This window comes from Arctopsyche grandis, chromosome 8 (genome assembly GCF_051622035.1).
Source record: "Arctopsyche grandis isolate Sample6627 chromosome 8, ASM5162203v2, whole genome shotgun sequence".
NCBI lineage: Eukaryota > Metazoa > Arthropoda > Insecta > Trichoptera > Hydropsychidae > Arctopsyche > Arctopsyche grandis.
Window position 1 is genome coordinate 3866452 of NC_135362.1, and position 23299 is coordinate 3889750.

Below are 23299 nucleotides of genomic sequence, written 5' to 3' on the forward strand. Positions count from 1 at the left end.
CATTCGTTTTTTTTCTAATGATTCTCGTTCTGCTTGAGCAGACTTTGAAAAGTCAAAATGTAAATCTGTGTAAAAACTTAATGATATGATGACTGATGAGTAGAGTTAGGATAGTCACAGTGCTATCCATTTTTCGGCAAACCTTTAACAATGCATTTACAACCTTTGAACAATACACGGCCCCCTCAGGCTCCGGTGACTACTGATGAGACAGGGTAGTAATCTATGTATATTGGCATTTCTCAACCTTTTTTTGATCGTGGTCCCCTTTTGCGTTTAACATTTTTTTGTGCCTCCCCCCCCCATATTTATATAATATTATATATTATATAAACTTTTTTCTATAATTACAAATTTGAACAAACACGCGTAATATTTTTTTAAACAATAAATTGAAAGATAGTTTTATTTATTGTTATCCTTGTGCCTGATGTAAACTAGCGAGTTTATTTATATCTGGCTCAAATGTTGTTAGTGACATACAGAGATTGTCTGTTTTTATTACAAACCTCTTTTATGTTTAACTTACGATTATTAATTTACAACATCAAGACGGTTACGAGCTTTGAGAGGAGATGCATAGCTCGACTAAATCCAGATTTGACGAGATAAGATGTGGGAAATGCAGTGAAATATAAACTTGCCTTCTTCCAAATCTGTGGAAATATACTCGCTGTTTCAGTGCTGATTCCAAAATTATCTTTATTTAGTTTAAATTAAAACTTAATAATGCAATTAAACTACAGTAATGACAATTTGTCGGAAAAACGCAGACGGCGAACACATTTGAAATTATACAATTGTTTATTTATTTTACCCTAACAACGCAGGTGGCGAGGCGAACACATTTGAAATCATTGCATTGCAATGCCACTCATTCCTGATTTCCCGTTCTCGTTTTTGGGCGATTTTTTTATAGAAACCACGGGCATGCACACAACAACTCATGTAAGTTTCATCGTAACCGGTTGAATGGTATAGGAACGCAACGTGACAGACAGACAAACATTGATTTTTATATATATATGTACTAGCTGAACCCGGCATGCGTTGCAATGCCACAATAACGCATGCAGTTTCCGTTCCCGGTCCCGTTCCCATTTGTCGGGAAAACGCAGGTAGCGAACACGTTGGTCACGACGCGAAAACATTTTAAATTATAGCGTTGCAATGACACTCATTCCCGTTTTTCCCATTTTTGGGCGATTTTTTTTCACGGTAATCTTCTCGGACATGCATACAACAAATCCTGAAAGTTCCAGTTTAGGAGCCTATTTGAGACACACAGACAGACATTCATTTTTATATATGTATATGTATAGATATATAGATGATTAAATCTAACTTGCATATTCTCATGAAGCTGCTTCAAATTTATGTAAAGATTATCATCTTGTATTTCATTAGAAATAGTAGTCAATGATAGAAATTGGGTTAACTCCGTCGTCCAATATTAATTTTGATAATATTAAGATTTCCAAGAAAAGCAATAATTACAATTTTACACGTTATACTTATGAGATTACATCATTTTCCTTGTAATTGTTTGTTTAGTAAATTAAATTTCTCAAATATACGTGCCGAATAAAATATATCGCATTTTGCACCAACCATCTGTTCTCCAAATTGGTTGTCACTCATAAAGGACACAATATAATAATTTGGAATATTATGTATACATAATATTCCAAATTATAATCAACTGTCATCGGGTATCATTTATAACCCGTTTCCTGTCGCGTCGCATTGCGTCTGTACTACGTTTTACTCTATTAAAGTTGTTCGTGTCCGCATGCACGTATGTAAATTCATTTAATTTCAATGAAACATTTTTGCATTTCGATATGATACTTCGAAAATGCTCCTGAAAATAGGGCTTAGTTCAGAATTTTACACCTGCAAGCAAAAATAACATAATATCTAAATTTTCATTTCATTATTGAATTATTATTTTTCTTCATGTTTTCATTGAGCAGCTCGAAATGAACATTCCTACTGAAATTCAAACGTAGGGTAAGGGTACCCAACCTTTTTGACGTTTTGAGCCACTTTTCATCTAAATTTTCGGTAAACGGATTATTCCGTATAAAGGCTCGCGCAAGTCACGGAACATCTGGCACTCGAGTTCTCGTTAGTATATTATTTCGCGTGGGTAGCTTTCGATTGATGTAGTTTTTGGGTGCCAGATGTTCCATAATCGAGATTTTAGTGACTTGCGCGGGATCGCTTTTTGTGGAATAATCACCGAGCCAAATTTTCATGGCGATTGAATTTATTATTTCTGCTTATTTAGTACTTAAAAGTTAATAAAGTAAAAATATTCATTTTAAAAAGCAAAATTTCGTTGAATAATTGTTGAAACAAAATAATTTTAATTGTTTCGTAATTTTTTTATGACAAAAAAGTAGTTTTAATATCCATTAGTATTTTCTGGATTCAATAAACTGTAATTCTGAATTTCCTACATCTATTGGTAAAGTCATTGCGATGGTTTTTGCCAACATTTGGATATTATTTTCATTTATATTTGAAAATGATGGTGATGCAAATTTTATGAAGAAGTTGAAGTTCCGTTGATAAATAGACCCAATATTTCTTGTTTTTAAAGGTATTCCTTGTTTTGAGGATTGGTTGCATCATTATCCTTTCTCTCAATTAAAAATGTTCTTATCTCAAGTAATAACTAGTCTTCGGCGTTGGCTGGGTGCTCGTTAAATAACTCAATTTATATACAAAGCAAGAGAGCAAAAAATTATGGTTGACAATAGTTATAAATAGTGAACCATTTTTTGTGCTATGTAAAAGCATCGTCCCAGTGTCGATCTTTGGCAATAATTCTCGAAATCTAACAAAAACATATCCTTTGCTCAACCACCTTACTTCATTGTGAAAAGCAAATCTTTGAGATGTGTCTTAACTTCTTCCAAAATAATTTTACAATTTATTATCTCAAGCGTTTATATATCGTTGGCTTGGTTGGCACAAATATTGTATGTCCATTTTTGAGTTTGTATCGAATTTTAAGATTGTAGATGTTGGATTTATTCAGGTTTTTCTTTTCGAGGTAATTTATATGGTATACATACATTACCTTGAAAGGAAAAATCTGAATCATTCCAGCATATAGAAACTTAAAATCCGACAAAAATTTAAAATTCGATACATATTCAAAAATGGATATACAACAACTGTGCACCAAGCTATTGATATAATAGAATTAATTCTTTTTTTATGTTTTATTTTAAAATATGAGTCATTTTTATTTTTTAAACTCACGATCGTAATAAATTGAGATCGACCAAATGTTGCTTCGTGATCAACCGGTTGGGAAACCTTTCGCTAGGGCCTCAATAAGCGGAAATAGATGAAAACTCTATAAGGGGTCAAACCTTGCAAAATGGCAAAGTTTTAAGGCGATCGGAAGAATGAAGGAAATATTGTCAGAATGAATTGAAGCTAAGAAAAGCCTTGTAAAAAATAGTAGTGAACTGTTATATATTATATATATGTAGAATGCAGTCGAAAGAGTTTAAACGGGAAATGGACCATATTTAAAAGATATCATCTTCTATACTTACTTTAATATTTAATTTAATTTTATGTAACATCACTGAAATTAGTTCATTAATAAATAAAGTTAGACTCATTCAAATCTACTATGGACATTTGGCCCTTCCTGTAATTATATCTACATATATATTAAATTATTGTTTCAAAATATCGCCCCCCCCCCATTGAAAAAATTCTGGATTTACCACTGAATTTGTATATTTCTAGAAAGCAGGTACCCGAACTGTTTTTTCGTTCCGGTTCGGTAAAACGAATATATATCGGTTCAGTTCCGGTTTTCGGTTCTCTTTTGTATTTAAATATTAGCAAGTTAATGTAAATACACCTACACCGTATATCCCTCTCTTTATACGGATTTTTGCTATAACTTATTGTGATCATATACATACATAATTAAATTGTCAAAGGAAAATATTTCCTGGCGTTTGCAGCTTGCCGCTGGTGCATTGCGGAATAGAGGGCGGATTCTGATGTAGCTAAAATGCAGACAAAATACATTTTTTTATTAATACTTAATTGACTTTCTCTTTTTTTAAACATTTTTTTGTTTTATTTGGCATTAGAAGTTAAAATTAATGTCGTTTATGAATGTCGGTTTTTGTTCGGCGCACTCCTTCAATTAGGTTTTTACACCCTAATTCTAATAATTGGCAAGACATCTGCGTGAGGGATATCTTAAAAGAAAGGGCAATAATCAAGCATGTTTTTAAAAAGGTTTCACCTCTAAAAGAAAATGTAGTTGTTTTTTAAATGCAAATCAGATTTTTCCTACTTGACAAATTTTTGAAAATTAATTATTCCTCTCATATTTTTTTCTGTCGACACAGATGACTGTTTATTTTTATTTGATTGAATAAACATTAGAAAAACAAAAAAAAAATAATTGACTAATATACCACTTTTAGCAGTATTAACAATTAACTGTGAGATTTTGGTGTTTTTGCTCAAAATCTTTAAAAATGAATTAAAAAGAAGACTTTTATGAAAAAAAAACCGTAAGGTATATGTGGCTCAAAATGTTTGAAATTATATGAGCCTGTATTTTGAGGCTATGCACTTATGTACATAGCTACCAAACACCCTGTATATTAATTTTACGGTAATTGGATTATTAGTCACATCACGATCGCCCAAAAGACAATTTTTGTCATGAAAATCGCGAATACGGAATATTTGGCACTCGAGTTCTCGTTACTAATATGATAGTTATCGTTTGTATGATGAATTTTTCGACTGCCAGATGTTTCATTATAGAGATTTTAGTGACTTTTGTTTGAGAGCTTTGTGACCACTAATCACCGAACCGAAATAAATATCGGTTCGATTTCAGTTTTCGTCTGTTCATACCTATCCAGCACGACCCGTATCCCGCAGGTGTTCTGCAAGTGCGGATATTATTCTTTGGTACATTATATGGACGTATTCATACTCCATTCGAGCATGCGCATTTACGCATTCATGCGCGTCCATATAGAATGTACTAAAGAATACTGTCCGTACTTGCAGGATTCGGGTCGTGCTTAGGGTTGCCAGATGATAATTTGATAAAGGAGGGCAGATGGGTCTAAAAAGGAGGATTTTCTGTAAAAAAAGGAGGACATTCAGGAATTAAACGAATTTTTTATATTATTTTACTTTATTTTAATCATATTTAGCTGAGCTGCCAATTTTGGAAAGACGTTCTTGGTTTTTTAACAAATAATTATAAAAATCTTCACATGTCATGTTTTTGAAGTTGTATTGAGTAAGAATTAAAGATTTAACTGACTGCATACTTAGTCTATTCCTCTCTTTGCTCCACTGAGTATTAATCAGTGAAAAAACTCTTTCCACATTTGCATTATGTGCGCTTATACAAAAATTAAACTCGCATATCTTGAGCAGTTTTGAGAAACATTCAATGTTTTTAACACTTTTGAAGTAGATTGTCCACTGCTCGTGCAACTTCAAATCATAATATGCTTCATCTTCATCTGATTTTGATTTAAGAAATGAAATCAAGTTACAATATTGATCGTGTAGCTTAACATCGTCAACCTCTGATGCTCAAGAACTCAATGCATGAAACTAAATCATCATAAATAAGTCCCGCCCGATGTTTAGCAAAAAGGAGGACTTACAGTAGGTACGGGAGGACAAAACATGGAAAAGGAGGACATGTCCTCCTTTTTGATACCATCTGGCAACCCTAGTCGTATGAACAGACCTTTATTCGGTTCCCTGCTAGAAAGTCACATAATATTAAAACTAACAAAAAAACCGTCGTAAAACGCGTCTTACACGATATATTTGCACCATCGTAATGGCGGAGGCTCCATTTACTTATATTGATGACCAAAATGAGCAATATGGCAAAGTATGAAAACGATCGGATAACAGATAAAAATGACCACTAACACGAAAGCTATGTTTTTGATTTTTAAATGCTTTTTATTATTACGAAATTATGTTCACAATACATCTTATATCTATTTTAATAGCTACTGATCAACTGATCATTTTCTATTTTACAATTTTAATTTAATTTGGTTAGTAATCACAGTGTTATATTATTCTAATGTTAATCTAAAGCATAATAGGAAAAAGAGCTCAAAACCTATTTACAATCCTTATAAATGTTCATAATACATCTAATACATAATATTAATTAAAGACTCTCTAAAGTCGATGACCTAAAGCAGATTGTGTTAAGGTAATCTGTGTTTATACCTGAAGGGTATAGACATTTTGTTGTAATCACCGAGACTCTTCACAAGTGTGTTAGTATGGTTATTAGTGATTCTGTCATAGAATCTACTGGTTAGTTTGTTAGTAATGTCTGTAACAAACGGAATATTATATATGGCATGCAGATTTTTCAGGTTAGTATATATGGGTGTATTATAAATTATTTTTAGGGATTACGAAAGCTATGTGAAACGTAAAGGAGGTATGTAAAAAAGTAAACGTAACTCGGCCCAAAATCACACTGCATATAAAAAGGAAGAAAAGAAACGCGCAAAGCTTATGTTGGTAGCCTTTGGTAAGTTGCGCTGGTGTGTTTTGGCCGTAATTTGAAACAGCAGTGGAATTATTGGTAGCGAACGATTTGAAAGGGATCGGAGATGGCGCGCTCGGGGTGCGCATGCGCAATGGACAGAGAAGTCCAATGCGCGGAATAGTCGCGGCCGCGGCCGTCTCGTATTCCTAGTGTTTGGCGTCGAGAGGTGGCGCCGACAGCGTCACTCGACATCATCATCACCATCACCATCACCATCACACCGCTGGCTGCAAACGCTGGTCGTCGAACGCGAAACGCCAAACGCAAAACGCGAAACGCAATCGCTCGGGCCGAGCCAAAGCGAGCGGGCCCGAGAGCGACGTGGCCGCGACCGCGACACCTGTGAGTAAAATTCGCATACATATCGCGCGCACTGCCGACTGGAGGCAGAGCGACCGACCGACCGACCGACGACAGCGACGCGTCGTATCGACTCGCATACGACACGTGCCGACGCGTCACTCTGCACGACATTCGACGACCGTGACGTGACCATTCGTGAGTAGCCCTCGAGCTTCGTCGCCCGCCCGTCGGGAGCGCTCCCGTCTCTCTCCTCTCTCCTCTCTCCTCTCTCCTCCCTCCTCCCTCCGCTCCCCCCTGCTGTCAAAGCGAATGCACGTCCGCTCCTGGCTGTCAGTTCGCCTGCACCCCTCCCCCCACCCCCACCCCCGTCCATTCTCGCTTCCCCTCTCCCTTCGCTTCGCTCGTCATATGTAAACAATGTTGGTCGACCTGTCGCAAACAAACCGATTCCGACCATAGATAATGTTTGCGCAATCAGTGTTTGTCAGTGTTGCCAGTCGTCTTTATTTTTTTCAGTGTTTACACTGTTTGTCGTGCCGTTGCATTTCAATTTATCTGACACACTACATACTCTATTCAAATTCCAATAAATATAAAATTTATAATATTTTGACATTTGAAACGAAGCTCGCCTATCGATACGTATCGAGATTTACAGACCAAGTGTATTTTCAGTTGTAATACATAGGATTGGGTTCAGTGATTACTGGTTACAAAGTCACTGAAATCTCTATAACGAAACATGCAGCCGAAAAGTCCATCATACTAACGTCATCATCATTTTTCCGATTTATACAAATGCTAAATGCATTTTATTTTATTGTTTTAATTCATTCATTTAATTTTTTCTTATATTAACCTTTTGAGTAGTGAGTTTATTTTATTTTATTTTATTTTATTAATTGAAAAATCAACAGACAGGATGTACATAGATATGTATAAAAAAAACCAATAGTAAATAAATAATATATGTAACATCCGAGTCCAATAATAGATTTTTACAAAAATGAAAAAGATAAATATAAGGAAAACAAATTAAAAAGTAAAGAATAAAGGCATGACAAAATATGTAGAACATTGCATAATCAAACTATAGTATTAAAATATTTGGAAAAGGTTATAAAATAGAATATAAAAAGAAATTGAAATTTACAAATATTAAACAAATGAAAAAGGTAAATACAAAATAAGCAAATGAAAAGAAAAATAATGAAAGCTATAATATGAATTAAATAGCACATTACATAACTAAACTAAAGTATAAAAATATTGGAAATATTGGAAAAATATAATAGGAGAAGAAATTTTTTATTTTATTTTATTTTATAATTTTTATTTTACATATATACCAGGAAGGCCTTACAGGTAAATCCCAATGCGCCTTCCTGGCCAATTACAAATACAAATGCAGCATTTTTATTATAAGTCGTTGAATTGCGAGACACTGAAAAAACTCGCAAATTAACGAGACATCTATGAATTGTACATAAATTTTTATTGTACATCAATCAAATTTCAAATAGTGGTGACATAGTAGGTAGGAAGGATTTTTAGCCAATTTTTTTTTTCCGGGAACCGTTTCAACAATGAAATCAGAGAAAATTGGCAAACTCTGATAGGAAACGATCAACCTGGAGTCACAAGTCCAGGTCTGACCAACAGCATACTCTGAAAAATTCATTTTCATTCAGGGATTGAACCCGGCACCTTCTTGACGGTAAGCAGAAGCTTAACATCCGAGCTATGCTGCTGGCAATAGTGAATTGAATGAATCAATCGGTCAAGATTCTCTTGATGTTAGACCTGAATTGATGTAGGGAAATACCAAATTAATTTGAACACCAGAAACGTCTCAAGAGTGAGTTTTTTTTTCGGAATCAACTAACTTGAAAAATCCGAGCGAACACTCTTATTTTGTGGGAAGTTTTAAAGTTGACATATTTCGCTCGATTATATGATTGATTTATTGCCCGGCGGCGGCTTTGCCTTGCACCTCCGGACCAAATTCTCTCGAGAATAAATCTATAATTTTACGCTAAATTATTTTTATGAGGGTCAAATGAAATAAATTTAGTCAGACGTTTCAATGTTATTCGTTCGGAACATATTTTATAGTTTTTACATGTGGAAAATATTACTTTAGAAAAAAAATTGTCATCATGTTCAGTCTTAAAAATTTAACTGGCTTTCACGCCTCGTTAAATTTGGTTTCTTTATTCGAATACAAAAATATATATACACAAGAGTGAAAGAGAAACCTCAGCAACACTTGAAAAAAAACGAGATGCAAATATGTCGAACAATGAGAGAGGTAGAGTATTTTGAGTGATTGAATGTGTCAAACCGTACAGGTACGGTCATACTCTGGCGGGGCCATTTTACTTTGCCCGTACCCCTACCCGTACAGTCGTACTCCTGAAAGGGTTAATATTGTTTTTTTATTCAATTTATAATATTATTGTTCAATGGTCCTTTCGGCTGTATATGTAAAGTAAATAAATAACTATCATACTAACGAGAACTTGAGTGCCAAATATTGTGATTTCGTGTATTCGCGATTTTCATGCCAAAAATTGTCTTAGTGACCACCGCAATGTGACGGAATAGACGAATTACCATAGAGTTTCCAAGTGTCATGGCCAAAAATACAGAACATTTAGCAAAAAAATGTTAATTTTTATTTAAAATTTTCTTTATAATTATGCGGGTTATTGTTAAAATGAAATAAGTCGTTTAAGGCCAGAGAAATGTAATATTAATAGAAGTGGCTTTAGGTGTTCTTTTGTTGTCAAGTGACATTCTGTCCATGGACAGATCTAAATAATTTTAGCATCAGTCTTATTTGATGCTTGGTGCTCGACGTATGTCCGATAAAAACTTATCTGTTTGTTTATATTACTCGCAAGATGGGCAAGCATCGGTAAAAATTCCACAATACATTCAAAAACACACAATAAACAACATGGGATACATTTTTATAAGTAAATTGATCCGATCGTATTCCGTGCGATGTAGCGTATTTATAAAATTGACGACAATTATTTATTCGTAAGGGCCCCTCTATTCTTATTACATCTCTCTGTTTAAGGTACCAAAAATACCATTAATTCACAAGGTTATCGTAATATTCCACCAGTACAGGGAAGATTATATTTATGAGGCTAAGAATCATAATGTATATGTACATATGTATATTTTGGTGCTACTTTAGTATGCGGTCTACCTTCACATATCTACTAGTGGCACTGAGACTGAATAATACCGACCCTAACAACCTAATCTTAAATGAATAGGGCTACCCTTAAATAAATAGGTGTTGGCTGCTAAGATATCTTTTTTTTTTAAGTTTTAAAGTTTGGTTAAGTTAATCAATAGAAAAAACATCTGATTATTGATTCCAATACCCACTTATGGCACAGCAATACTAGATTTTGTGTTAAAGAAAGAAAAAGCCAAAAATCTGTAAAATTGTGAATTTCTTCTATATTCATATCCAATAAACAATATCATTGTTGTATTCGAATTCAGTGGGTCAAACTTTGTAAAAATTTATTAGAATTCGCTCTAGTAATTTTGGTTTTGTTGTTGCTCAGTGTTATCAGTTTGTTTGATTCTTGTGAGATGACTCGTATCATCATATATAATATTGCTATTCTGTGTGTCTGTGTGTAACTGCGATAACGCTCGCCGTACTATAATAGTCGTTTCGATTCGACATATGTATATATGTACGTCACAGCTAAAACACTGCCAACAAAATGTACGAATATAATAACAAAAGAAAAAACTTCTATATATACTGTTTGCTGCCAATGTTTCCTCTAGGCAAGTCTGTGAGCATTTAACGCCATATATTGAAAATTTATTTAGTTAATTAATTTTTCTATTGGTGTTTTATATTGTTTTTACCATTTTTTTTTCATATTAACCCTTTGAATGCTGACCAACGCCAATCGGCGTTTTGCCAACAAGTCCATAGGCCTGAAAAACGCCAATAGGCGTTGTATTTTGAGCATGTACAAAGTAAACAAGAATACTACTCGCTAAGCCTTTCCAGGTAGCATTAAAAAAAAAACTGCATTGAACATGGGTCGTGTAATCCGTGTCATTAATTTTTCGACGTTTATAAAGACTGGTTTACACCGGAATATCTGAATTTATAACCATAGCAGAATTTCTCGATGGAAATCCCTAACTGCTTTTGTATTATATTTTAGATTGGGAGCATTAAATTTTAACAACAATGAATATGCTAAAACTAGTTTTGGAAAAATACATTCATTAATAGACTTCTTTTGTTTATTTTATACTAGTTGTTTTACCCGGCTTCGCTCGGTATTTGTAATATAAACCGCTTAAAAATGACTAATCTAATAGTAAACATTTTATGAAATTTATTATTTGAATAGTTTTATTTTATATAAATTTATTTGAATACTTATTTATTTTTTTTATTAAATTGACTGTCACGAACAAAAACAAACATATTTATATACAAAGTCTCTTTCGAAATTATATGTATATACCAGAATCCGGCGCCTTCGCCCCTCGTGGACTTCGAATCCTTTGAATTGAAAAAAATCGAATCGGCGCCTATGAATCGAAAACAAAAATGAATCGAATATGTTGTCTACGAACTAAACAACCAAAGTTACACATATTGTATATGCAAAGTCTCTTTCGAAATTATATACTAGATTGTTGCAAGATATATTCGAGTCTAAAAACACCTTTACAAAACTCGATATTCTCGGCGGTAGTTAACTAGAGTAGTGATCTAGGGTTTGTTTGGATTAGCTACAATTTTTATACCTGCTTTCTATTGGATTTCTAAATCATTCTAGTTGGAAATGTTGGCGAAATTTTCAGCGTGGTGGGCTTTCAACAGAAAATATGTCAGCACTCAAAGTGTTAAACGATTAAAAATAAATGTATTTGAAAAAAATACAACCGCGTGCGGACCGAACACAGGACTTATAAAACACATTTATTTTATTTAGTAACTTAATATGCCATAACCCGTACGATGCTATTACTAGTATATTCAAATATTATTGCAATTGAGAGTGGTTCTTTTTTTGTTTAATTTCAGGTGCCCTTCTAGGGCATGGACGGAATGGTCGAGGAGAATGGGGCTGGTAGCACAGGGAGCGCTGTCGAATCCCTGAAGTCATCATCCTCGGGTCAAGCCGTGAATGTGAATTCTCACGCCGTCACCGCTACCAGCATCGTTCAGCTTCAGCTCACATCGCAAGCCCCCGCCGTGGTACGAACGAATTACGTAAAAGTTTCTTTATTATGCACAATACCACTTTTTTTTTCTCGTTCGTATAATTATGTTTTTTATTTGACCTTACAGATAAAAGAAGAATTTTCAAAGATACTTTTAACAACCTATAGCGAATTATCTCAAATTTTGTAATATGTCTACGGTACAATAATACTCCTAAATTATTAATATACACATATATATATATATTTGTTCTGAACGGTAGGGGTGACTGTGCTGTGCTATTCGTGACATCTACATAAATATATTCAAATGAAATATTCAGTTAAATTAATTATAATCATTTCGTCTATTTGAAGAATTGATTGTGTGTTATTGTTTTTATATGATTGTGTTGTCATCCATGTGGTCATTTTTTTAAGGGTATCATTTATCGGCCCGGCAAATAAAAAGAATGCCCCTCTCTAAAATAGCTTCGTCGGACAGATTCGATCTTCGCCCGGTAAATCAAACGTCAAACGGGTTGCCAGTGACAAAAATAAATACCGACCCTAATAACCTAATCGTAAATTAATAGGGCCAACCTTAACTTAACCTAACCTAACCCTTAAATAAATATTGGCTGTTAACCATTTGCCCGCGGCAATAAATATAGCGAACAAGCCCTGTACGTGGCACTTTTTTCGCGAATTTAGCAATCGAGTTTTCGACCTTAAATACAGATTTTAATATTTACTCAAGTAACCAGATATGTTAATTAACACATAAAGTATTATTTTAAACAATAAAATACATAATATATCTCGTAGTTTTGGCTTAATTGTCAAATAATCATTCTTCATACAATTGAGACGTATGGTCGCCATTGTTCAACACACGTGACGTCACATAAACGCTGTTTCAGTATGGTTCCACAAAAAACTAATTTCGACTGGTATATATTCATTTTAAGCAAATTGAACAGATGGCATTCAACTCTCAGTAATATATTCAACCAATTTTGAACCTTAAAACAGTTGAAATGGGCGCATATAAGGCTCAAAATCCCGTGCAAAGTTCAGAAATTCTATGGAAGACAGCTGCGCTACGGACTTGTCGCGCAAAGCTTCCATAGTAGACGGCCGCGGGCAAACGGTTAAGATATTACGATTACCCAGTGAAAATGCAACTGGTTATGAATTCACTGAAATGTCAAATTTTATTTTTGTTACTGGCAGCCCGTTTGACGTTTTTCTTTGCCGGGCGACCGTCGATTCTGTCGTGCGAGCCATTTTAGAGATGTTAATTTGACATTAAATGTCGTTCTGACATTTGTCGTGTAATTTATTTTACAGCCGTGCCAATAATATTATCCCTTTTTTTAAATGGACAATTTGGTTTTTTTTTTTTTTTGTTAATGTTCGGCAAATTAGACGATTTGAATGAATTGGCAAAAAAAAAAAAAAGAAGAAGAAATCATATAAAAATGTTATTTTTTCATTATTTTCTATGTGTCAACTAACTCTGATGAAAATATTTTTTATTTATTCTCTTTACATACATACTTATATTCTGTAGTGTTTTTGAGAGCTTCGAAAATGTTATAGCCTATCTAGATGTCAGTGTTTGTTTTTAGGCTCAGTCAGTGATTCAGCCTAATCAGCAATCGGTAATACAAACGCCTTCAAATATTCAATCAGTGCAAATGTCTAAAGCAAACGTAATCCTACTATCGAAGCCGAGTTCTGTTATTCACACTACTCAGGGTTCGCTGCAAACCCTCCAGGTATGTAATCTTTGTTGTTTCCGTCGACAGAAAAATAACACACAGTCGACGCTTGTATACAATTCTCCTAACCACTGACCCCCCCCCCACCCACCCAACCGTGATGCATCGTGTGAAATGATCCACATTGATTTTTAGATAAAATCGGAGCCGAGTTTAGTGTCGTCCGTTGTCAAAATGGACTCGGGTAGTGACGATAGTTTAAGCGACGACGAGAATCCGAAAAAACGGCGGGACCTTCTGACGAGGCGGCCTTCGTACAGAAAGATTCTGAATGAGCTGGGCGGAGCTGAAATAGCTGGTATAATAACCTCATGACTCATATTCACACTTATTATTTTATTATGTTACTGCGAATCTTTAGATGTATATATTGTAATACAATTCCATTCAGTTTAAAGTAAATATTTGAGGAATCGACTAGTTTTTGATCTACATACATACATACATATATATATATATATATATATATATATATATATATATATATATATATATATATTTATTTGTATTTGTTATTAGAATCGAATTTTTGTATGTAATACTCATCCAATATAAAAGCTTATAATTTAGTGCACTTTAGTTGAGTTTTATGCTGTTTATATATATATATCAAACATAATATGAAGGGCTCGGGGCAAGATAGTGTCAACCATCAATTTGGACCAAAATGATGGTTGACACTATCTTGCCCCGAGCCCTTCATATTAATAATAAATAATAAATAAATGATTTTTTCCTGTTAATAATAATAATAGTGATAATGCCTTGTGAATTTTTATTGCTTGTAAGTTTTATGAAACTTTAATGCTACTAAATAATGCTTTATTCATTAATTGTCATTTTTTCATAACTAATTTGTATGATATTTGAGCTTTCAAAAACGATAGTGTTGTTGATTAGTCAGTTTTTATTATAACTTATTTTATAACTAGGGTTTAATATACATATTTTGTATTGAGCATATCCATGTAATTGTAAGTACAGGTGGGCCCATAAGTGGCAGTTTTTGTCAGAAACTTTCGATTCGTTTGATTAATTGTCTTAAAAAATGTTATATAAATTTTGGAAAATTCATTTCATATGTAATTTGATTTTTTTTATTGTATCAATTTTTTTTTCAATATTTATAAATTATCCCTTTGAGTGCTGACCAACGCCGATCGGCGTTTTGCCAACAAGTCCATGAGCTTGAAATACGAGCCTGTTTTTTGAGTATGTAAAAAATAAACAAGAATACTACCCGCTAAGCCTTTCCATGTAGCATTGAAAAAAAAGTTGCGTAATCCGTGTCAATGTTTATATAGACTGGTTTACACCGGATTTTCTGAATTTATAACCATATCCTCAAAATCGAAATCCTCAACTGCAAAGTATTTTAGATTGTGGCTTGGCATTTAGATTGTGAGCATTACATTTGAACAACAATGAAGAAGATGGAACTAGTTTTGGGAACATACATTCATTACTAGACTTTTTTGTTTATTTTATATTGTTGCAAGATATATTAGATAATTTAAATACACCTTTACAATGCTCGAAATCCTCGGCGGTGGTTATCTAGGGTTTGTTTGGATTGGCTACAACTTTTATACCTGCTTTCTATTGGATTTCTAACTAATTCTAGTTGGAAATTTTCAGCGTGGCGGGCTTTCAACAGAAAAGACGTCAGCACTCAAAAGGGTTAAGTCAAACTAGCAAGTAATTTCTTATTAGAATTGCCTTGTAAATTTACAGTTGTTTATACTCGGTCCATTTTTATACAATTTTGTCATTTATGAGCCCATTCTATGTTATCGATTTAATTATCATGATATATATTTTAATCAGATCGCCTGGTGTCTAAAAATTGCATTAATAATTTAAAAGTAATATCACATATAATGTTGGTTTAGTTATACACGGGAACGATTTTATTTTATACTAATGTGCTATAATGTATATCGTTGAGTTGTTCAAAATATGTGTGATATTATTATTGGTGGCCCACTTTGCAGAGAATCGCTTGGAAACGAACTCATCGGAATGCGAGAGCGAAGTGTCATTGCCGCCTCCCTTGCCATTTTCGTCAGGTTAGTTTCAACATGTTGGCCGCTAGAGCAGTTATTGTTTTGTATTTAACAAGACTCTCCCCATTCCCACTGAGATCCAACCGAATCCCAAATCCTCCGAATTAATAATAATCCACATTGAATAGTAGTAGAAAATATTTTTTTGTAAAGCGAATTTTGGTTGTATTTTTTTTTTAATGCAAAAAAGTATTTTTGATCAACGGCTTTTATGTATTTGAAAATAGAGATATTTTGGAATGCCCCTTATTTGTTGTTTAATTCAGCATTTATTATCCGGTGAGCGTTTTCGTTGGGCTTTCATCGATATTATATCATTCATTTCATTATGTTCACACACACTCCATAAGTTCTCACGTCTATCATCATCTTTTAACATTTTATCATCTTTCTATTTTTTTTTTATTTATAAAAAAAGCAAAAAAAAAAGTTTGCAAGATATATTATTATTTTTTATTTATTTCTCTATACTCCAACATGTTGACACTACTGGCTTTATTTTGAAAGGTTTCTGTCTGTATATTTTTATTATTTTTTTTTTACTTATATGTATTATGTGTTTTTAAAACCTACTAAAACCTAAAACTGCTTTTAACACATTAAAAAGCTTCTTATTATTTTCATTGAATGTGTATGTTTAATATTTTCATTTATTATTTACGCATACTAGTGTTATTACGGAGTCGTAGTTCGATATTAACCGTTCGTTGAAGCATTTTGGTGTTTGGGTTGAATTATCACTCGTATTCAGTTGTATATACATATGTACATCATGTATTGTATCTTCAGAGTGCAAAGGCGAAAATAGCAATTTTTTTCAGGGGTACAATTGGCGTGTTTGTGTTTGAAATCGTCATTGTTAATGTAAAATCTGGGATTTAATTATTATAAAACTGGTACGTGATTATTAAACTTATTTGCATTTAAAAAAATCATAACATGCTTGTATGTGTGCTCGGTGGGCCCAAATCGATGCTTTTTTTCTGATATTTAAAAATACATGTTAACAAATTGGTATGCTTGATCTTTTTTGCGAAACTATGATCGTCTTTGCGTTCTGAAGACATGATATACATATTTTGGTGCAAGAAAAATTAATATTATGTGGGAATAATTTAAACGTCCATTTTATAAAATAAATGTGTATCTAAAAAAAATTTTGTACGTTAACCCTTTGGCTGCTACGAGGTTTTTCAATGTCCAAGCGAAAAATGCTAACATTTGTAATTATTTTGAAAAAAAATAAATATAATATTTTTTTTTACATACTTACTTCGCCGAACACTCGTAATTTTTATAATACTTTATATACATTTTTAAGAAGCAGTCGTGGACTCGTGCTCTCTCTTTCTGTCTTGCTTTTACATGCGTGCGTGCGAAAGAGATACCTACATATATACACTAAATAAATTTTGACGATTGTTTTCCGAGGCTTTATTCTTTTCAATAATCTATTTTTAGATATCGATGTATCCTTACAACATGCGATATATTCGAAACAGGTAGCGGTCTCTCTCTCTTTCTTTCTTGGTTTTAATTGTGTACGTATGAGCGAGACACACAAGGATGCGAAGTTTCTAATAATCAAATAATTTTTCAACATGTATCATAAACATTTTGTATGCATTTCAGTTGCATTTGATTGATTGCATGAATTCGTGACCTATATAATTGAAAGCGGATTTCTATTGTTTTTTGCCATTTATTTTAACTCTGCAAAATGATATCGAACAGTGAAAGTGATGAAAGTGAAATAATAGCTCCTCGCCGAGGAACTCGACAAATCAGCAGCTCTACTGATTCTGAAAATGAATTTATCGATAATAATCAATTCCCAAGTAATAACTCCTTATATGACATTTACAACGAACCCGAAATTTACTTTGATGATGAACCCGAAATTGAAGAGCTTTTATTTAAAAAATTGATAAATATTTATAAAGCTTGATTGAAAAATAAATATAAATACGTATATAAAAAAAATGTTTCGTGCCACTGATGCGCTGGTGGCTCAAAGAAAGTATTGAAATACGACAATTAATGACGTCAACAACGATCGTCGTAGCAATCTTCGCCGATTTCAAAACAACGATTTATCGTTGTTGTAGCAGTCAAAGGGTTAAAAAAGTTTCTGTAAACATTACAAAAAATTTGTGCGCATTTCTAAATGAAGGATACAGATTGCATTAGAAACTTTGCTTTGATCATTGAAAAAAATATTTGCTACTTAGGTAAAAGCGGATGTTTGCTACTTAAATGTGTATTACAATGACCAAAATACGAACCGACAACGACCAACGCTTCTCTCTACTGGATTCCTTCCTTTTTACTATTCGGCTTGCGACCTTCGACACCTACGATCTTGGCTTCGACTCTACGACCTGACATCATTATTCATATTCATACGCAATACGTAAACACTTTTGACAGTTGACAGTTGTCAGTAGTGGAAGACTGCAACGTTGCCACTTTTTGAATCTATTCTAATGCTAAAATGTATTTTTTCGAATGATCGTTTCATATCTTTTAATGGTCACTTTATAATGCCAAGATATTTTATTCGATGCACAATACGAGATTGTTTAATGCACCAAAATAATGCACAAACATTTTTTTTTTAAGATACAAACTATTTTTCTCATTGTACAGTTAAATCGTACCCATATTATATTAAGCTAACTACTAACTTTCATTATATTTCATTTCATTATTTTATTTTATTTTAAAATTTGATAAATTCGCCCGAAGAATGCTGTAGCTTTCGTTGTATGTTACATTTTTTGCATATTTTAATGGTAATGTTTAATGAATTTTCATATTTGACTTTCTCGATGTTTATTTTCATACAAATTTTTGCCTTTAATATATATAGAGTTTTTTTTCATAAGCATGTCAGTCTCCCCCCTTTTATTACAGCTTCTTTAATTTTTGAAATACAGTCGAATTCTTTGTCACTTTTATTGATTTGTATATATTATGATAAGTTGGAAAAAATTGTTATCACAGAAAGAAAGAAAAAAATACAGTCTAGTGTTAGTTTTCTTTGTTGTTTTTGTTTCAAAATTTGTTCGTAGAACACGAGAATGACTGCCATTCTTCAAGTAAATCACAATGATTTATGTACCATATTATAGAGTTATGAGTATGACTATTATCAAATATATTGCAGTTATACCAGCTGGTGCTTTACAAGGAGAAGGGGGCTTGCAAGCGCTTACTATGCCCAATGCAGGTTCAGGTGGAACAATTGTACAATATACAAGTCAAGATGGTCAATTTTTTGTACCAGGTAGTTATTAGAATATGAAGATTTAGAAAAATTCGTCGGTTATTACATACATACATATATATATTATATTATATACCGTAGTGTACAGATTTATATTTATATTATATATACAATATCGATTTAACACTGGCCAAGAGAACACTTTTGTTTATCTTAACTAACTGGCTTCTAACCAAGCTTATATTATATACAGTATTTAATATTATATTTCTATATATATATATATACATTTTTTTAAATTAATATTATATAAACATATACCCCTTGTAAAATTGGATGCAGTTTTCTATACATTTTGGCTGATTTTGAATATGATTTTAAACAATTAAGACAATTTTGATCTGCCCTCTTCTTCGTCGTATTTAGTTTCAGCTGCTTTCCTCACACTTAGCATCGTCTTTAATTTGAATAGTAATACGTAGAGGTGTATTTATTTGCTTGTCAGAATGCGCAACAGTTATGCATTCTTTATATATATATATATATTATACATAGATTGAAGATTAATTTTGGAATTAATATTATTATATTTATATTACGTCTTTTCTTTATGTAATTGTTTGTTTTTTTGGCATATTTTAATGTGTTTTTTTTTTTTCATTTTTGTTTTTTTCAGTTGCGCAAGGCGGACCCATGATGGAAGACCAGACGAGAAAGCGAGAGATGCGGCTTTTGAAAAATCGCGAGGCGGCTCGGGAGTGTCGTAGGAAAAAAAAGGAGTACATCAAGTGCCTAGAGAACCGAGTGGCCGTTTTAGAGAATCAAAACAAAGCGCTCATCGACGAGTTGAAAGCGTTGAAAGAACTGTACTGTGAGGAGAAGTCTAAATGAGGCACACGTCCAGGAATTTGTGCCCGACTAACCGCTTCTACACTTGTGGCCGCACACGTCGCTCGTGTATTGTGAAAAACATGTTGAAATTTGGTTTTTGACTAAGCCGAAACCAAAAAAAAAAAAAAATCAATAAAATAAACAAACAAAAATTCAATATATATTGTTAAATACGAACATTGAAACGTGCTTGCAAAATATTGATTATTTCGAACAATGGTATGGTAAGATAGTCAAAAGATCGTTTTTTTAAACAACGCGATTCTGAATATCATTACATACATACATACGATTTGTGAATAAATCACATCAGACGATTTGCAATCTAAAATCCTCCACTTAACTGATGTGATATATATATACATATAAATATATATATATAAAAGCAGAATGTTGTTTTGTAAATATTATATAATATAATTGGAAATACATATATTTTATGTCAAGAAGAAGAAGAAGAAGAAGGCTTGTGACAATAGAAGGTGTTAGATAAGCCAAAGGATTGTCAGTGTTATAGTTTTATCTAATAAAAAAAATTATCTTTATTTATGCGTGTGTGTACCATTAATAGTAACTACTTATTGTGCACACAGAGAAGAATACAGATTTATAAAATATTTTTATGTATATATCGTCGAATTAACCATTTGACTAAATGTATTTATAAAAAAAAATCAAAGTTTGGAATCGTCACAAAGACGCTGAATATATGTACATAGAGAGTGTGCCATTCGAAGCCTTGATGTAGAATTCCTGATCGGAGACATGTCTCATGTCTTTCATTGTCGTCGAACCTCGGTCTTTGATATTATATGCTCTGTGTGTGTGTATATTCAATGTCTTTGGCTACACGAATATGCTGCGCATATGAATGTGTATATTTAAAAAAAAAAACATACCTCTGAAATACAAAATATATTTTTATTTCATATTTAAATTTTGTGTGTATTTAGCATCTCATTTTTCGACGGGTGTTTTTTTTTTTAATATTTTGAATTGATTAAATCGATATGCATATACATTTGTAAGTATACCTGTATGCATACTTTCGAATAATTTATTTTTGAGCTGGTTTTAATATTTAAAAAGAAATAATTACGTTTCTTTTTATTTTTAAGCTTTAAATTTAGGGACATAGTGAAATCATCACGCAGTGAAAATTTTACAAGGGATGCAAATACACATGATTTTTCATTTGTCAAATGTAAACGGAGTGCCTTTAACAAGATATGTATCATTCTTTAAATAATTTATTTATTAGAATATTATATCAACAGATTTATATAAGTACTTGTGTATTATTTACTTGACGAGTTTGTCATCGCTTCGACGTGTCGATAATCCAAATGTATATAACAAAATTACACCGGTTTTGACTATAGGACGAACACTCGTCGGAGTGTTGACAAACTGGTCGATTTTCAAATTGAAAATTGAAAGAGTTTTGTGTTTATCGTAAGAGTCAATTGATTTACGTTCACGGTAAGGGATAATCATGCGGAAGTTTGAAGTCTTCATAGGGCTATTTTTTTTAATGTCTGTATATGTTACATATTTGATTGCTCAACACGGCAAAAAGCATGCAAGCGGTTTGTGCGTTTCAATTCCAGTCAGATTTCCCGTTACGGATCGTCTCCACTCTTAGCCGAAGTTTAGTTTTTTAGTTAAGTTGTGCCATCACGATGCGAAACACTCGATGCTGATTTGATGTGTCATTTTAGAAATTGTACTAATTTATTTTGTGACGGATATCAAGAGAGGAGGATGGAGGTAGATAGTTTACTACTTTGTTGGTTATGTGTGTAATTATTAATATTTTGTTATTTCTCTTTCAGAGGATCTTTATTAACATCTGCAAATTGCTGTTGTAATTATATTTTAAAAAGATTGTAAATAATAAAAATGTATTTTTACAGAAAATTAATATAGTTTTTTTACATATTACAAAAGTGTTGAATTTACTGATTCCCATCTTAAAAATTGACTCGTCTTTAATCTGATTCTTCGAAAAAGTGACCCGAAAGGTGCTAATATTTAGATCACAGCGACTATGTGAATCTTTACTTTGCGTGTTTTTTTTTTCAGTTGGCATCAATGAAGCAATGTACGTCTACAAAAAGAAGTTTTTTTACGATTTAATACTGTTGCGTAGGGGTGGGTGGAGGATCCAAGTAAAAGGCCAAAGTCGTTTCACAGCATTTATTGGTGAATAAGGAGATACACGCACTGGCAGTGCTCCATCCAGAATGTCTTGATATCGCCTAAGTACCGCCTTATAACAGATAGGTCGCTCAGGGCATCTTCGACGTCCGGTTACTTCCCTATTGTTTAGGCATGTACCCGGATATGTATTCCCACGATACTCAGTCCCATGGTATCGGTCACTTCTGGGAAGGGACCAATAGCGGCCAATTTGGTGGCCATTGTTTAGCCTACTTGCACTTAGTCTGTAGATAATCCTCGAAACCAATTATAACGGTCGCACAGTGTCAGGGATGCTCCTCGGCTTAATCCGATTGCACTTAACCGGCGGCTCTTTTTAGTATACGCTACAATACCATAGTTGAAAACGAGGCTGGAAATTTTGTCCTGAACAATTTGAAGATTATCGTCGGTATATAGTCGGCAAAAAGTTTCAAGTCAAAAACCTTGTTTTGCAAAAGTTGATTTTTTCGAAAATCAAGAAGTTTGAAACTCTTTATTTTGTGACTTCATTATTAATTTTTTGAATTAAATAAATAAAAAAGAATAGTGGAAGAAAAATCGAACAAGAGTAAACTACCACTTCCGGTTGACGGATGCTTACCAAATTTTATACATAACTTGGTATTAAACTTAAACTTTGAGATATGAAATTTCAATTCAATAAGCCATAAGGTTTCTGAGAAAAACAAAAAACCTCGATTCTCTAGGGTAAAAGTACGTAAGAATTTCGCAATGTGAGACGTGTTTATTACGATTATTTTTCACCATCGTACTGGCGGAATCGATTTAAATTTCTATCGGTGATCAAACCGCGCAAAATGGCAAAGTTTCAAACCGATCGGAAGAATTTAGGAATTTCGCCTGAATCATTAGCGAAGTGAAATATAGAAAAGCCTTGTACAAAGGGTGGTTTGTCGCTTCTGAAGGGATATTGAATAAAATGCAATTTATTTATTAGTGTATAATGTATTATATGTACACATACTAGGCGAGGTGA

At 33.0% G+C, this 23299-nt stretch overlaps 1 protein-coding gene across 36 annotated transcripts in view; it reads left to right on the forward strand.

The window, feature by feature from the left end:
• CrebB (Cyclic-AMP response element binding protein B) overlaps positions 1–20243 on the forward strand; it is a 29169-nt gene extending 8926 nt beyond the window's left edge. For 3 of the 36 annotated variants that reach the window (XM_077435902.1, XM_077435901.1, XM_077435898.1), the window contains exons 2-7: positions 12006–12194; positions 13759–13908; positions 14047–14209; positions 15906–15980; positions 19147–19266; positions 19883–20243. In XM_077435902.1, the coding sequence (XP_077292028.1) occupies positions 12021–12194; positions 13759–13908; positions 14047–14209; positions 15906–15980; positions 19147–19266; positions 19883–20097 (897 nt within the window). In that variant the 5' untranslated portion in view covers positions 12006–12020 and the 3' untranslated portion in view covers positions 20098–20243. Of the gene's footprint in view, positions 1–6467; positions 7397–12005; positions 12195–12272; positions 12346–13758; positions 13909–14046; positions 14210–15905; positions 15981–19146; positions 19267–19882 lie in introns of those variants that run through there. The other 33 variants (XM_077435908.1, XM_077435904.1, XM_077435910.1 and 30 more) reach the window with 28 other exon arrangements.
• Positions 20244–23299: the final 3056 nt, after the last annotated feature.